The sequence below is a fragment of the Pseudopipra pipra genome, chromosome 1 (assembly GCF_036250125.1).
Source record: "Pseudopipra pipra isolate bDixPip1 chromosome 1, bDixPip1.hap1, whole genome shotgun sequence".
NCBI classification, from domain to species: domain Eukaryota; kingdom Metazoa; phylum Chordata; class Aves; order Passeriformes; family Pipridae; genus Pseudopipra; species Pseudopipra pipra.
Genome location: NC_087549.1, coordinates 27,752,678 through 27,771,257, shown reverse-complemented (window position 1 = coordinate 27,771,257; position 18,580 = coordinate 27,752,678). Strand labels below are relative to the sequence as shown.

General features: G+C 34.6%; 1 protein-coding gene across 11 annotated transcripts in view; it reads left to right on the top strand.

Moving 5' to 3' along the window:
* Positions 1–18,580, top strand: part of RALYL (RALY RNA binding protein like) — a 406,719-nt gene that overhangs the window by 174,828 nt on the left and 213,311 nt on the right. For all 11 annotated transcript variants that reach the window (XM_064649754.1, XM_064649730.1, XM_064649776.1 and 8 more), the window contains one exon: positions 14,029–14,307. In XM_064649754.1, the coding sequence (XP_064505824.1) occupies positions 14,052–14,307 (256 nt within the window). In that variant the 5' untranslated portion in view covers positions 14,029–14,051. The remainder of the gene's footprint in view (positions 1–14,028; positions 14,308–18,580) is intronic.

Here is an 18,580-nt window from a genome sequence, read left to right as displayed (position 1 = left end):
CATTTTGTGAAAAAGTTCACTATATGCTTCATAACGAGACCTGCCAGTAAATATATTGACGGATTCACAGCGCTGCGTTAGTTATTTTTCTATGGAACTTCTTGAAGGGATTGTCTAGGTAGACAGAGAACTGTGCAGAAACTCATCTGATTGTTTATGCTTTGTAAAGCAATTGTTATTCTGGACGAGGTTGTTCCAAATACCTGCTTTTGCTATTGTAACTAGACTGCCTGTATTACTCATACTTTCATGTAGATTAATGTATCCCTTCATACGCATGTCAAGCAGTCCAGTAACTTACACAGCTGAGGATTTATAGATCAGACAGCAACTAGCAGAAGAAAAACAAGGTTTTTATTCTGCTAGACATCTTTACCATCCTTAGATGCTACAGTCTAAACTTTATCTTTGATATTAGTTTTGATATACTTCACAGATCTGTAGAATACTGCTGTAACAAGGAAAGTAAGAATTAGTGCAGATCTATATAATTTGTTGCTATTCTGAAGATATATCCACACACAGAACTCCTAATTCATCTTGATCAGATAGTAAAGACCTCAATTTCCAAAAGAACTTTAGCATTTCAGAATGGGTGGGTTGTTTGGAACACTTTTCAAATGTTCAGAAAAGGGGAAAGTGCGTCAAAGAGTAAGTTGCTATCTTCTGATTACCAATATATATAAAAAAATAGATGGTTGCAATTTTCCACTCATTCTTAAATGCATTTCTTTACACTCTATTTTAAAACGCACTTTAGAGGAGTTGCCTTGACTCTCTCAGCAATCTCCTCCTTTAGAGGAGGAGAAAAAGAAATAGCTCAATGAAAACTACCAGAAAATCTAAGAAAATTACTTATGAGAAATATTTCTGTGGTAACATTTCATTCAGATCTTTCTCTTAATCATTACTAATATATTCATTGTGAAGGTACTTCTTCTTTAATAGAAGATGATAGCACTTAACTTTCCTTATGTAAATATAAAAAAATAAGGGGCAAAGTCACATATTGATTAAAGTGAAGTAACCATTTCCTCAAGTGTCTTTCTCTTCTTAAGGATTCTAGGTCCTTTCTACAATGAAAAATATAATAACAGAAAAATAAAAGGCATTGAATCAGTACCTTTTTGCTGTAAATATACTGATACTTTTAAAAGTAAATCTTACATAAACTGAAAGTAGGCTAGCATAAAAGAATTAATATATGGAATTATGTGCATTCCAATTTATCTTCAAAATGTTACCTGTACCACTTGATCTGCCATTCTGGTTTCTTACTCCACAACATCTGGTAAATTTTTCCAGTAGTCATGAGTTGAATACCTTATCAGAAGATCCGTAATCAACATTTCATCAGTTTTAAAGAAAACTGGCAAGGATAGGTAAAAATAAAAAAATACTGTTTAAAGTGGCACAATGTAATGATGATGACAGCGATGTTATACACCCACAGCTTACTTTTCCTTATTTGACAGTTCTCATCAGTGGCACAATTGAGATACGTAGGAATTGGTGTTGTATTGCTAACAAAGCAACTATACACTTCTGAAAAGCAATAATGTGGTTTCTAGTAGAAGTTTTTTGGTTTTTTTCCAAAATAAATATAAAAATACACAATCACATTAGGAGAATAACTAACAATACTAATCGAAATCAAGGAGTATTGTATACAATGGGACTGGGGAACTGAGACTTTCAAGTTAAAAGACAAGTATAGTCCCTGCTGACTATGTTTTAGTTTCAAAATAATTAACTGTCAAATAATTAATATTCATTGACAAGACCAAGTTAAGTGCATGTAACATTATATATGTTGTAATTATTTGGGATGATAAGATAATATGGACTGAAAATAATCAATTTGAGCTACCAAAGCTGATCACTTAAGGCAAACGAAAAAACACAAGCAACTTTCTTCCGTAGATTTCATGCCCTCTTATAATTAGCTTTGCCTGCTTCTGTGGTCTTTTTATATTTCAGCTCTGAGTAGCCGAGTTTCCTCAGTGTGAATGGTTTTGAACATTTATTTGAGAGCTTTCTGAGCAAATTTGTTGGAAGAAACACACTAAAAGTCAATTGGTAGCTAATTACAGCATTGAACATACTAGATCAAATTAAATCTAGGTAAACTAGATAAAATTAAAGAATATTTTAAATATTTAACGTTGAAAGAGCTGTTTGCAACTGATCTATATTCACAAGAAAAAAAATTCCTATCTCATCACAAGCTGTTAAATATTAAAACAATGTACATCTGTTCAGATTCAATATGGGGGGATACCATAAAAGCAACAGCAAACCCCCTCTCCTTTCGATTGATACCTATTTCTGCCCCTGTTAAATCAATGAAAGCTATACTGCAGTTTAAAGCAGAGTTATTTTAATAATGAATCTTTCTAATAATATAATCCATTAGACCAGAAATTAGATATTATGGCAGCATGAGCTATAGAAAAATCACTACAGGGTAGAAAATTTGAGGGATAAATTATTCATTGTAAATTATTTGCTCTAACCAGCTTTTACCGCACTCCTATCAGATACTTTACAGTTCTACAGCATGATGTTGGAGATCGAGTGTAATCAATAAAATAAATTATTTAAATGTAAGATTTATAAGGAGGTTTCTTTAGACTCAAATTTTTTCAATCTCTTGTGATACGGGAGGGATAGTATGAAGTATATTTATATTAAACATTCTGGATTTTTATGATTGCTACTGAGGTTTCTACAAATTTTCTTCCTAGGCTTGTATTTTTTGGCTTAAAAATAAATCATAATCCACTTCATAATTTGCACATCTAGTGGAAATTTTTTCCTTTTTTTTTTTTGTCCTTTCCCATAGGTATGTAAAGCATGGAAAGAAAGAAAACCCAGTGTACTGCATACTCAGTATTACTAGAATAATTCTTTTTTAATCTTTAAAAAATCTGTGCAGCTGAAAGACCCAGTGCTGGTTTTTACGAAGCACACTAAGAGACAAAAAAATCAAAAATGAAAGCAGTGTGATCAGCATCACACCAGTGTTGCTCTCCTAAATTCAAGGAGAAAGAAACTCTACAGGAAGGATGAGGTGGCATGGAAGAAATAAAGTGGACTCAAGTAAGAAATAGTTTGAACAGACTTGAGCAGAGTAAGGTAGACAAGGGAAGAAGAGGAGAATATATGAGACAGATGCTATAGAGGTAAGGTGATGACATGGTACAAGAAGTCAGTACAAGAAAAGAGTTATATCCATACAGAAATTGATTTGTTTTCTGAATTATCTATTTGCAAACTGCTAACCAAACTCAGGAATACACAGCCAGCACCAAATTCTAGAGCATTCAAATATACACAGATTTGGATCCCAGAGGCCAAGTTACCTGCTTACGTGAAATTATTAGGTGTTGTCCTGGAAAACCACTGTTTCCTCAAATAATTTGCTAGAAAACCTCTGTTGACAGAGGGTTTTGTATGGTTTGCATCAAAAAGTCTGTATTAATGTGGTTTATTAATGTTCAGGTAATGTTTTTAGGGAAATATCTTTGACACATTATTTCACTGTGTTTGCTTAAGTCTCTAAAAGAGCATTAAAGAAATAGCTGAGTAGGGGCTATTATCATTGTCTCAGGACATCAGATGTCTGCTAGAGAAAAATCATAGCTCCACTAAGACTTGCTCTTACCCCAAACTAAATTAAAATCTTACTCGTATCTATGTGCTGAGACTAGAAAAAATTAGAAATACTGGAAAGAAGTTTCTCATCTGATTTTTATATGGCTTTTTAAAAAATGTTAAAGAGGGAGCAGATAAAACTTTCTGTGTGTACATGGAATGTATTTTAGAGACAAAAGTTATAGTACCATTTTGGAGGTTCTCAGTGATACACAATATTGGAACACATTGCTTTTAACACATTTCTTAAACAATTTGGCAGATTTTTTATGTGGTATGAGGCATAGTGTAGGAACTGCAGGCTTTGCAATCTCAGTAACAATGAAAATATTACTCTTCTAAGTTTCATTTAATTTCCATGTTTCACATGCAACTGAAAAACAAACAGACAAATATTAAAGTTATTTTTTTTTCATTAAAAGGACCTAGTAAGGCTTTGACATGAATATTCACATAGATTTAATTACAAAGTAAATGTCAAATGTCTTTAAAGGTAGTCTAGGAAGGGAGATGTAGGGGTAGGAGCCAGAAGCAGCCGTGCTACAGTGATTGCTGAGAGAGCCAAGGCACATGATCGGAGACCAATAATACAAATCCTAATTTTCAGTAGCAGAGATCAAATGAAGCTCTCCATTGTACCAGAGAAGGTCCTAAATGTTGATCTATCAGTTAAAATTCTGAGAAATTGGGTATTTTGTCCATAATAGTCACAACAGAGGAAAATTACTGAAATAATCTCTGCAGCCAAGACATGTTAATGCATGACTTGGGCCAGATTTAAACATGCTATATATGTCAAGCCACTCAGACTTGAAAAATTTTAGAGATTTCAGCAGAACATTAGTCTACTTGTAAGCTTCAGGCACCAAATTGCAATTAAACTTCAGATGCCTTCAGGCTCAGATAATAGAGGAAGAAAAGTTCCAGAGATAGCTTTGAATTTGTGTTTATTAAATCCTCAGGAGAGTCTATGAATATAGTTTATAAGAACCTTGCGCATGGCTGCATGATTGTGGTGGAAAAAGGAGCTGAAGTCATATCCAAATACAAGATTTAAGACTAACATCATCATCATTAGATGCATATTCATGTTTTCTCTAAGTTTTTCTTCATCAGATGCCTGCATACTTCATGTATAGATGGTGGAAATACTCATAATCCCATGTAGAAAATCCTATTTTCACGTTGTGGGTGCAATGAACTCTAAGGTTTACCAAGGAAAGAAATATCAGATATCTTTTTGCATATCCTCGATGGTATCTCTTCTTTCTGGACTAGCTTTGTAATCTTAAACTTTGACATATACATATGAGATTCAGTGTGTGAAAAGACAGAAAAGACTTTGTAGATAGACTAAAAAAGCATTCAACTGTTTCGTGGTGAAGGGTAGCATACTACCTTGGATTCCTGACTCAGAGGGTACTCTACATGCTAATGAGTAAAACCAAGGCTGAAAAATTTGGCCAGGCTGAATAAATGGGGTAAAAGAAAGAGATAGCAAAACCAAAAGCACAGTATGTCATGATTTACTGCATAACTTTGGGAAAGTTACTGCCAAAGCTAGAGTCAGGTATCAGAATTACTTTGTTGTCAGTAGCAGCTTTTCTTCCTGTAAGTCAGATGCACAGTATGGTCATCTGGCATAAATCCCCAAGACATACTCGTCAGAGGAAGTGAATGCAATAGAAAATGTGATTGCAGTTTGATTATGAAATTCAAGTATTCTTAAATACCTCTCACCACTATTAAAGATCAAATAATTATTTTGATCAACTAATATAGGAGATAAAGTATAAAAATACCCATTAATAGAAAATACTTAGAAATATAAGAAATATAGAGATTAGGCAGAGAAACCAAGATATCACTAATCCTCCAAACAGCTTCTTATATTTTCAATTAAATGGTATATTTTCTATTAAACTTCCTAGTGCTGCAGCATTTTTGTGGTGTTTTGCATTTTCTAATTCCATTCATGCAACAACCCAGTGAGCTGGAATATCATCAGTATTATTGCCAGTTTCTGCAGAAAGAGGACAAGGTGGAGATATTAAGTGACTTGCATAAGGTCTCTTATCAAGTCTGTACCAGAGCTAGGATTACAATTCAGAAGCTCTTGACTTCTTGTCTGGTATTCAACAGCCTAGACCATGACATTCCTCAAATCCAATTTCAAACTCTTATAAAATAATAAAGGAAACACAAGGAGCAAAATTCTAGTCAAAGTAATGCTACCAAAAGTTTTCTCAGAGACTTAGATGTAATAGAATTAATTAAAATAGTCTACCAATGAGTTGATTATAGCGATTACACGAGCAATAAATATTAAATGTAACTCTCATAATGCATGTGCAATTTGCCAAAATCATTTTCTTCCCTTAAGAATAATTCAAAAAATTAAATCATATCAGCCTTTCCATGTTTAATGTCATGTGTCCCGAAAACAAAACCTTAGTACGTAACAAAGAAGGATTGAGATAAGATCTGTATTGTAGGGGAATCATCTAACCATGCCATTGGTATCCTTATTAGACCCGGTTTTAAATAATGACTTTAAATTCTAATGCATTAAAACAATTCACTAATTACAATTTCAGAAAGTGTTGTACTTGGGGACTGTAAATTCCTTTGAGAACAGAGAAAATCAAGGTAGGTTAGAAATATAGAAACGATAGTAGGAGACTGTCTTACTTGCCAAGGATCCTTTAATCCTCACAGTGGTATGACGCTGAAGAGAAAGAAAAAAGACAGAGGGAGCAACATGGCCAAATGAGACCAAGAAATCACAGTGAACATGAGATTAGCTGGAAATGTCATATGACAGCAAATATAGCTGAGATTTTTTTTAATCAAATCACAAAGTGAAGAGAAAGACAGCAGTCCTGCAGCTTTTGCTGTCACTACACCTAAAACTGAAGATTGAAAACAGATTTAGGTCACAGAAATCATAGAAAGTCAGAAATACATTAAAAATTATTAAAAAGCCAGCAGGAATGAATGATGAGAGAAGATTAAAATAGCTTGCTGTATAAATGATAAATGATGACTCAGAGATGAGATAGATGGCTACAAATAGATCTAGTAAAAATAATGGAAATGAAGGGGAAAGTCACCTAATTTTGTTCAACTTTTGCTTAAAAAAAACCCAAACAGAAAAGCCCAAACTTGTTCAGTTCTTTCTCAAAGAAGCTAATTGACAGCACATAAAAGAAACACATCCCTAGATGAAGAGCTTCCGTTATCATTTCCCAGATAAACATATCCAGCACACAGATTGCAACAAAGACATGATAAAGAGAAGCACCAAAGTTAACCCATTATTTGTCTGCCTTGAATTAGTACCAAAAACGCCTTGATCATGCTGTCTTTCCTGGATACATTTTAAAAGGTGAAGTATTACCTGCGGGATAATACCAAAGGTCCTGTTCTAGAGTCTGCTAAGCAACCTCAGTGTCCAGGTCTCTAAAGTATTCCCTTGAAGGACGTATCTCATTATGGAATTAGACATTTAGGTAATGTATTACTCAAATTCAAACTCCTCTTCACTTAGTATCCAAATAAGTCTTACTTTTTTCTTTAAACATTTGATTTTAATATATTTCTCCTAAATTCACCATATTATTTGCACAACTATACTGGTATGTGCTATCACAATTACTTTCTTATTCTAGCCAACAGAGTTATATCTTTATTTCATAACTTATAAATAGAGAAAGCCTTGTATTTAACGGGGTTTAAATATGATGGGGGAAAGGGACCCATATCTGAGTGATCATCAAATCTTATATTAGGGAAATGTATTTCTTTACATGATTATGTAGGGTTATTTTCTTTATCCTGAGAACAAAGAGCATGTGAATGGAAAGAAAAATCCCTATTATTCTGTGCTCACAGGTTTCATTTTCTTCTGGCCATTTGGGTGGGAGAAGGTCCCATGAGGCACCCAGGGCAGTAAGCAGCTGCAACTTCTGTCCACCTGTACAGACATCAGACCTTCTCTTCTTCCTCCCCCTCCTTGGAGGTGGTGCTGCTCCTGGGGACAGAGGGCACATCTCCCCCTTACTCTTTCCAATGTTTAAACAACTAATGCAAAATAATGCATTATTAAAAGTAATTTACTATTTTTTCTACATGTTATAATTAATCTCTAATTATTTTATTTCTTTTTAACAAGTAGATATGTTTTATTCACCCTCCACAAAGGAAGAGTATTTGTCTCTTTGAGAACAGTCACAACAGAACATGAAGTGAGATCTGCTACATAATTTTATCTTTCAGTCCTTAGTTTTCTACAAGATGTACCATAGCAAGTATTGATGCATACTGTCATTTATGTGACTCCAGAAATGCCAGCTTGAAGGGAGTGTTGCCCTTGTTATAGACATTATGTTCAACCCCTTCTTAAAAGTAATTGAAAGGAAGCTAAAAACTAAACCATAAAAAAAAAAAAAAAAAAAAAAAAAAAAAAAAAAAAAAAGGAAGCATATTCTTTGACTTTAATGAGGACTGGAAAGACTCAGAATATTTTGATGTGGATTTAACTAACCATCTTATGAATAAATTTTTTCTTTATTTTTGTGACCTAGATATAATAATTCATTAAAAATTAACTTAAAACATAAAGAAGAAAGGATTTTTCCAAGGCAAAATATATTTTGTCTGACAACTTTCCATTCTCTCTTTTCCCTCCTTCCATTCCTACTGTGAAATATCCAATAGTCATACTTCCAATAAATATGTAAAATTTTGTAGGGGTTTTGTCAAGTACTAATTTAACTGAGATAAAATACTTTTTAATGACTGCCTATTAAAGGAATTAACATGAATATTGACTTTTCCCCATAAAATATTAGTACCAATGTAAGATAACTCTATGTTGTAGGACATTTTATGCTCAGAAGGCCACTTCCAATGTTTAAACATCTTAAGTTTGTCTACAACCCTTCAAAAACATTTATGTTGTCACTCTTGCTAAAAGGTAACTCAAAAAGAAAGAAAATACATTACAGCCTTATTCTTTTTTTCTCAATAAACATTTTGATAATCATTGATTCTTAAATCTTGAAGACAATATGTCACAGAAAAGCCCAACTACTAAAGCAACAATTGAATCTTGATATTGGCAAAAGTTCAGCTACTAACTGAGGCTAGATAACAGAAGGGCAGAGACAAATTGCTTGGAAATGCTGAAAAGAGCAAAACCTCACAAGTTTTGGGCCAGAGACTGACCAGATGTTATAGTGCTGAATTTTGTCTGTCCAAGGACCAATACTGTGTCGTTTGATACTTGTCAGAATGCCCATGTTCAGCTTGACCCCCAAATATCCTAGCAATTATATTCTTACAGTGTGCACTTTTTACTGTGGATTTCATTGTGGAAACAAACATCACTGTTCGACCACGTGTCTGTTAAGGTCTTTTTCTTTCTTCGAAGTATTTGCAATTATCAAATGTGTACTATGCACCTCAGTGTGCAAGTGTCTTATTGTATATAGTAAAAATTGAGATTTGGAATTTAATGGTGCTTAGAGAAAGTTGCCAATGATGGGACTTTTTATATTTAAAAATCTTTCTCCAGAAAGAATTAGTCTTGCTACCACGCAAATCTAATACAGAGTGTTGATTACTTTCTGACTTAGCTCTATACATGATCTCAAAATGAATTTTATTTTTAGGGGGGAAGGGGAAATGAGTGGTTTTAATTTTTTCCTGGTTTTTTTGTAAATAGACTAAGTACATAGAAATTTGGTATTAAAATTCCATATGAATAACACAGTTCTATTCATTTTTCAGAAAGAATTTGTGTTTTCCTTAAACATTTTCAGTTTTTCCTCAGCAGACCCTAATTTTTCCTAAAGTCACTGCAAGTAATACATAGTTCATTCCATTATGTACACTTTTTCTATTTGCTCAAAAATAGCAAATAGTTTATTGACAAAAAAAACCAGCTCCAAGATAAAAGCACATAAATATATAGAACCTCCAGAAAGTATTACTAAACTTTTTGAAGACAATTTGTTTTAAACAAAAAAAACCCCAAAACAAACAAACAAAAAAAAATCAGAAAAAAAATCCCCAAGCCTTCAATGTAAATATTTCCTAACTTCTTCCAAAGAGATTTATCTGATATTTTCTGATTATAACAGAATTTTTGCAGGTTAGCCTCACTGGTTTGTTCAGTATAGGAAAATACGTAAGGATAATTTCAGAGACAAATTTTCAGAATTTGGTAGAAATTTTACCTGATTGATTAGTTCTAATCAACATTTCAAGATAAGAAACAGTTGTACACCTGGGGAGAGGCTGAAAATCCCTTTAAATAGCTTAGATCCCCAAGTCTTCATATATCCCAAATTTTTTTGCAGTTTGACCAATTTTCTGTCTCTTCAAAGACAAATTTTGCATTTTACTCTGTGAAGAATAGTTGGTAAAACACATAAAGCAGAGGGATCGGAGGTCAAAGACAACTATTATGGTTGCTTCTTGACCCTACTCCCTAAAAAAATGCCTAAGAGTTACTGGGATGTAGAATTTGACAACTTGTGCCCTTTCTCTTTTCTTTAAGTCCTATACTGTCTCTGCACTGGGGCACAACTGCAGAAGGAATTGTCATCTTCACTGTTCTGGGGTAGGCACAGTGCCCGAGGAGGAACATCTCTGAAAAGGGAGATGTGGATTCATATATTCCTCTTATGGAAAGAAGTTGAATTGCACAGCCACAAAGCAATGCTTTGTCATGCTGGTGCTTAGCCAAACTTTGCCAAGAAATGCTGGAAAACTGAAGGAAGCCGAGGATTAAATTCTACCCCCCTCTTCAGCACTTTCAATTGACTGGTTTCAACTTCTCACTTGTGTCCTGGACAATAGGAATCTCATTTTAGTCATTTGCTTTTTCATTCCTATTTAACTTGTTATAAATTTTAATATCTAAGAAAGATTGGCAAACTACTCCTCAAATCAGAGATCTATGTAGTAATAGAAATGTTCCAATTTATAACTTGTATTTTAATTATATCAAGACTTAAACTATTTACTTCTTAATAGAATAATTGAAACAACTACTGCATAAAACAATGCAGTATATGCAATATATAACATAATATATATAATATATAACATATATGTGTTATATTATAATTATAGTATATAATGAAATGCATTGAATAAATAAATATATTTAAATGCAATGATAGGTAGCTGTTATTTGTAAACCATTTCTTAAAAGATACCTTATTAAAGGCTGCAAAGAATGAGATTATTTCAGATATGTTTTTCTCACTTTTTCATTTATTTTTGCAGTTGTATGAGTTACAATGTTTGTGACTTTACTGATAGGTCAGAGAAGATAGATATAATTCAGTATTCACAGATGCATATTGTAAGTGAGGTGTAAAACCACGTTCTTTTGCATTGTGATGAAGTTCCCATGGATCTTTAATTTTTATGAAATATTCACAATAGTATTGTACATTGACCAGCAAGGCAATCAAATTTTAATCATTCATGTTACTATTATTCTTACCCTTTGAATTTTCACAGCAGGTTTTCCTGACTGCTCATTTGAATATGAGAACCCACCAGACAACTACTTTTCTTTGTGTTATAAAAATATTGTAAATTTGCATTGCAAAGAACAACTACAAGAGAGAAATATTCAATGTCTACTTAAATTAGTGCAGGCAAAAACTGTGCAAAAATAAAATGAGGATTTTTATGAAATAAAAAAAGGAATAGTTCACTAAATCCCATGTTAAATGGCTAAACAATAGAGGAAATACAGAGTGTGGTACTCTGGTGTTTAGAAAACAATTGTGCTGTAATAAATGAGGAGTTTTGTTGTCTATTATTTTCATGCAAATCCTGACTTTTGGCAGAAGATTTTCTGTAGGTTTTTTTCTCCTTGTCATTTTTATTATTAGTCTGTCGGTTGTGTGCTAACGTTAGAAGCTATATAAAAATACATGGAGAGACAGCCCTTAGCCAAAAAAAGTGCAAGTCTGAAGATTAAAAGGTGGAAATGGAAGCACTAAAAAACATCTTACTAAGAGTGATACAGCAGGTTAGTGGATGAGGCAGGTCTACCAGTCAAGGCTACTGCTTTCTAGACCAGTGATCTTACTTGTGATAAACTACCCCTATAAGTTAAGTGAAATGAGTTTAGCTACACAGTCAATAAATGTACGCAGATGATACTAACAAGAAGCTAAGAATTATACGAGGACAAATACAGTTTGGGCTTTTTTCTGGATCTTGACTAAAATTACCACAATAGTGTCCATATCAGATTTTCCCAATAGAGTGATACTTGCACACTGAACCTGGCAGCACAGGGGATACCAGTGGTTCCTTGTTTACCAGCAACCTGACTGCATTAACTTTTATCTTTATACCTAAATACTCTGCCATGTTACTTCTTCAGTTTATGTAATTAGGGCTCTTTAAAATAACATGGCTGTGTTATTGTCACTTTGACTCCTGTGTAAATATAGGTATATCTAAGATGGGTTTAAACTTTTTAGGTCTTAGAAAACATCAGCAGTCCACTTTATGCCAATATAGAGGTTAATGTGCATTATATTTATGTTTTCCAAATGGTTTGTCTTCAAACTATTGTAGTACCAAGCCTACTGCTATGATTGTTCACAATATTCAGGTTAACTACATATAGACATGACTTCAAATATGCACATTCTGCACAGCAATCTAGAAATATATGGTATTGAGTCTGTCTTATGATAAAGCTCAGAGGTTTGTGGTCTAGGCAGTTTTCCTGGGTCTCCATGATGAAATCTGTGCATGTATAAAGTATCTTGTGTTTCCAGAATGTGTTTAAAAATCAATAAACTTACAAGAAAATTTTTTTTCTTATTTTCTTCAATGTTTTTTCTAAATGTTGCAATATAAAGTAAGTTGCTATACTAAGTTGTTAAGCAAGTGATAGCACACATTTGTTTAATAGAGCTGACTGTTTGCTGGGACTCAGGAGTACTGCCCACACATCTCCATTGTGTATTCTTACCTGGAAGGTGGGGTTTGGATCCTCTGGGATGGAGGCAGTCAAAGTGCTGATGACTGTGGCTGTGGCTGTTTTGTTCACCAGGAATTGTGCAGAGCTCTGTAACAACGGTTTCTTTTTCTAGCTTCATATGTGGTAGCTACTGATTTAAAATATGAAATTTCTGCTAGTTAGACTCAAGCTTTAGGTGTCCAGAACAGAGGTCATTATACCTTTTCATTCTGAGGAATGAACTGAACTTTAACTGGGAGAAATATTTAACTGAATTCTCCTCTTGCCCGAGCTGTTACTGTGACATGATCAAAAGTATGAACAGGTTAAAAAATAGTAACATATTTCTTGGCTATAAGACATGACCTATATTTGGCTGCTGTATAAACGACCTCCTTCTTACAAAATAAATTTTCTCTATTTAAAGCTATATGTATTTTTTAAATTCCTGTGGTCTACTAAAGCTGAAGAAAACCCAGCACAGACATTTCTTTCTATTTTATTTCCATCTAAGTAAATTGATGCAAATGGAGGGACCAGCTGGCAGGTGGAATATTAAGAAAATCACATATTCTTCAAAGGTATGAGGCTAGATGAACATCAAATATTTTTTCGTTTTACCAAATCTTTCAAAAAATAATGTTGTTATTTCCATCCAAAATGACAGGATGCATTTAGACTTTTGACATCAGAGGAAAGAGTAAAGCAACAAGAAAACCTGTGTTCCTACAGTTAAAGTGGTTTGTTTTCATACTTTTTAATTCTCAGAACATAATTCACTGTCTTTTCTCTTTTTTGCTTTTGTACTGGATTTACAGGGAAAATTGTTCTGATAGAAGCATATTGATTGCAGTAAAGAACTGTATATTACCTGCACTGCACACCTCACTGAGATATTTAACTGGTGAGAAATGTGCTCTAACTGACACCAAACAAAAGCAGTGTTGTCTTTCATTGTAAGAGTTTGCTCTCTACATGGCCTTGAATGTTCATTTCTTTGACAGAAGATAATAATTCATTCTCTTGCTTTGCAGTTTCCAGATGGCTAGGTACTTAAAAAGTCAATATTGAATTTCTAAGCAGAAATCCACATAAGATTACAGTAAAGCTCCGCTATCACAGCATTGTATTAAGAGATGTATTGGTATATTTCATATATATAGAAATTAGAAATTTTAATTTGACTTATAAGCAGTATTTTAAAATGTGCTATCTTGGTTTTAATGATAATGTATTTGAAAGTTTGAGTTTTTTTAGTCTAGATTTACCCAAGGCAAAAAATAAAAGTGAATTATTGCTGGAACAATCATGCAAAGTCAGTCACTTCATGCTTTGAAACATATTTTCTTTGTTATTTATTTAAGGTTTAAAGCCAAGTGATCCAACCATGACCGGCAAAACACAGACCAGCAACGTCACCAATAAGAACGACCCAAAGTCCATCAACTCCAGAGTCTTCATCGGCAATCTGAACACAGCCATTGTCAAAAAAGGTGACATCGAAGCAATCTTTGCGAAGTATGGGAAAATAGTGGGCTGCTCAGTTCACAAAGGTTATGCATTTGTACAGTACATGAGCGAGAGGCATGCGAGGGCTGCAGTGGCAGGAGAGAATGCCAGGATCATCGCAGGGCAGCCACTAGGTAAGGACTTGCTCGTATCATAAAATACTGTTTTCTCTTTCCTTTCTGTTTGAAATATCATCTGCTGCTGGTGCCTTCATGACTAGTAAGTTTATTTTGCTGTTGTTCCATCTAAGTGTATTTCCAAGATGTTGAATCTGACAGAATTTTTAATGTATGGGGTGTTACCTAGATATTACAAAATGTTTAGTGCTATAAACTGCTGCTTTATTACATAGATCACTTCTGATGGCTTTATACTTCTCTTTGTAATCCCAGTGTAGTGAACATGATTACTCATGTGAGGAAAACATAAGTATTTTTTCTTGGACTTTAGTTAGTAAATGTAATGTAATATACCAAGGCTCATCTAATAGATGTGGTTATCTTTCATGTAATGAATCTAAAAAAATACCCAGCACAGTTATGTGTCGACTGTTATACAGAAGAAAAAGAGTAGGTTTTGTTTGTCCTTGACATTGTACCAAATCAAACTGTAATACTGTTATTCATTTAGAGAAGTCTATTATTAAAAACTTAGGTTGCAGCTGTTCCCATATAATACTTGGGACATTGTTCATCTGAACTCCAAATTAAACAAAAAGTCATATTTTTGTTTTCTATTGCTTTGTCATGAATGCTTAAGTAAGATCTGATTGTTTATCTTTGCAAAAAAACTTTTTCTTACCTCTGAAAGCTGAAATTATATATGGAGGCTGTTAATGATAAAATCTGGAGTACAGTACTGACCCCATCTGTCATATATATAGTAGCAATGGACAGTACAACAAGATGTTTTGTAGGAGCCAGAGATCTGGCATATTCATTTTCAATGTTGCAGGCTGTGGAAGTCCATTTTTCTGATTGATTGTAGAAATTGAAACATTTGTGTTAGATGGGTTGGTTTTTTGTCATAGTTGTTCAGTAATTTTAAGTTTTATAACTTCTATCTTTTGGGTTCAAAGGAAAAACAGATTGAATAATTTCAATTATATTCAAAGGGAGATTACAACTTTAGTAAAAGTCATATAGACGAGTAAAGTAAAAGAACTCAAGTGATAAAAGCAGGGCAGCAGAGTCAGTCTGTGGGATGACATTATTAGAAGACATTTCCTGGAGTGATGCTCTCCAAGCAATAGGCCATGTAATGCCATCAGTGCATTATTTACAGCTTATTGCACACTGGTCTGAACAGATTTTTTAAACTGTGTTTTCCTAAGGCAATAGATCTGTTATTACTATGATTACTGTTGCTAGTCTCTTTTAGCATTTCTTGTGGCACCTATAATATGCCAAGTGTTTTGTTCAAGGAGATGTCCTTGCACTATTCAGTGTAGTTTTGTGCTTTCTGTAGCAGGCAAGTGAAGTTGTTGCAGTTGACTACTTGAAGTTGACTACTTGAATTGTTTGAATCTTTTAATAATAACAGAAATTTTGCTCAGCACTAAGTTTCAACTGTATAATCTTGAAATACTTTTATTTTTCTGAAAAGTCTTTTGATGGCATATTTCACGCCCAAGTTCCTAATGTATCTAGGAATATAAATAATAAGCAAGGTGAGATTTTCTTTTAGCTGTTCCAAACCTAATTTACTCTTTCTATATACGAAATATGGTTGTCATTGCTATTGTTTGATAAAAAGAATGAATTTGTAAAAATGATACTTCTCATTAGACAAACTTTTTTGATGAGTTCGTTCAATTGGCAGTAAACATTAAGAGTCACCTCATATTAATGAGTCGACTGAGAAAATTTACTTGGGATTGTGACCCAGAAGAATAACTTATGTGAAAATTGTTCATTATTGTGAAACTTCTTGATGAAAATTTACTTTTTTCTCTGTCCTGAGAGCTTTACATTTTGAAATAAACAAAACTAATGAATTTTTATCAATAATGAAGTTATGGAAAGGGGACAAAAAAAAGCCTCTTAACAGATGTACAAATAAACTTGATTAAGCTGAATATTAGCTGAATATTCTTTTAAATGGAGTTAGAATATCCTAGTAATGTAATGAGGGCTGGATGGTAGTCAGTTTTGTAAAGCTATTTGAGCAAAGGAATATTTGAAAAAGTTTCTCCCACAGCGTATGCCCGATACTACTGTACACTCTAGTACTCAGTACCTCACAAAAGAAAGAATAACTTTGTTTAGGCTGCATTAATAATGTACATTAGTTCTTCAATTGTTTACGTTAGCTCCTACCTTCTATGGACTCCTACCATTCAAAATTATGTGGCTTTACCCACGAGTCAGAAACTGCGTGTGTGTAACTGAAATTAAGAATTCAACCTGTAAATTTCTATAGCTGTATAAGTTGCTACACAATTCACTGAGCATCCTGTGTAAATGTTTCTTCTGTGGTGGAGTCCCAAAGTATTGAGCTCCATAGCTATATAACAAGGCATTTTTTTAACAAATTCCTCTGAAGTACAAATTTAAAGCATTGCTATTGCCGTCAGTCTTGCCAGCTTCCTGTGGGTCAATATAATTGGCCTGTTGGTCTCCTCCGTCAACTCTAAAACTCCTACTGATGTGTTTGGTGGTCAGTGATATGTAATGGCTGTGCTGTGGACACTGCAGCTTCACGGAAGTGGATTTCATGAGCTGTGTGATTATTTCCAAGCTTTCTGTTCCATGAAGTGCAACACACTAAAAAACTGTGGGGTAGAGATCATAAAGGAACACAAAAAATATAGTTAAGAAATTTATTGATGTTATTGTGAAGTTCAGTGTAGTTTCTTGAAGCGATATTATGTCTTCATGGGAATAGAGTGTTTTCCTGCCAGCAGGGTAGAAACAGGTCCGTATTGTGCACAGGAGTCTGCTTCACAATGATTATTTTGTGAATGGCTTCAGGCTAGAGCCAAGAAAATATTGAAGCTGATCTAGGATAGAACTGCAAGCTATGTTCTTAGTTGTGGGAACTCACTCACGTAATCAACTCTCCTCAAAAGTTTTTCATCCATTTAAACCCATCTATGAGTTACAAAATATTTGCAAATATTCATCTCCATCACACACGGGACAAAGAGACAGGGTGAATAGGAATTATTCTGAGGAAATACTGGGTCTGTCTATGAACTTTACCAAGGGTAATTTCACCTTTCTCGGGTGAGAGGAGGATTATACACCTGCTTGCTCCAAAGTAAATGGTGCAAATCCCTCATTGCAGCTATGGGCTGAGAAGCAAGGTGCAGCAAGAATGAAACTTTTGGGTACATGATAGAGAATACAGTTCTTCACCTGATGTTTTCTCCAGTTTTTCACAAGGGTCACGGCAAAGCTATTTAACTTTTTTTGCATTCCAACACACATGAATTCTGTGGAGTCAAATACCACATAAAATGCATTTAGTGTTCTGCAACTTTGTGTTGTATGTTCCTGTTTACCTTATGCATTTGGCAAATATATAGAATTATAGAATCATGCAATCATTAAGGTTGGAAGAGACTTCAAAGATCACTAAGTCCAACTGTTAACCCAGCATTGCCATGTTCACCACTGAACAACGTCCTCAAGTGCCACATCCACGCACCTTTTGAACACTTCCAGGGATGGGTATTCCACCACTTCCCTAGACAGCCTGTTCCAATGTCTGACTATCCATTTAGTGAGAAATTTTTTTCTAATATCTCCCCTTGTGCAACTTGAAGCCATTTCCTCTTGACCTGTCACTTGGAAGAAGAGACCAATCTCCACCTCGCTACAACCCCCTTTCAGATAGCTGTAGAGAGTGATAAGATCTCCCCTGAGCCTCCTTCTCTTTAGGCTAAACATCCCCAGCTCCCTCAGCTGCTCCTCATAGGACTTGTGCTCCAGCCCCTCCACCAGCTTTGCTGCCCTTCTCTGGACATGCTCCAGGACCTCAGTGTCCTTCTTGTAGTGAGGGGCCCAAAACTGAACACAGGATTTGAGGTGCAGCCTCACCACTTCCAAGTGGAACAGGATAATCACTGACCCAGTCCTGCTGGCCATGCTATTTGTGATCCAGGCCAAGATGCCATTGGCCTTCTTGGCCAGCTGGGCACACTGCTTGCTCATGTTTGGTGAGCTGTTGACCAGCACCCCCAGGTCCTTTTCTGTTGGGCAGTTTTCCAGTTGCTCTGTCCCCAGCCTGTAGCACTTCATGGCGTTGTTGTGACTCAAGGGCAGGACCTGCACTTTGCCTTGTTGAACCTCATATAATTGGCCTCAGCCCATGAAACTAACCTGTCCAGATCCCTCTGCAGAACCTTCCTGCCCTCAAGCAGATCAACACCCAACTTGGTGTTGTCTGCAAACTTGCTGAGGG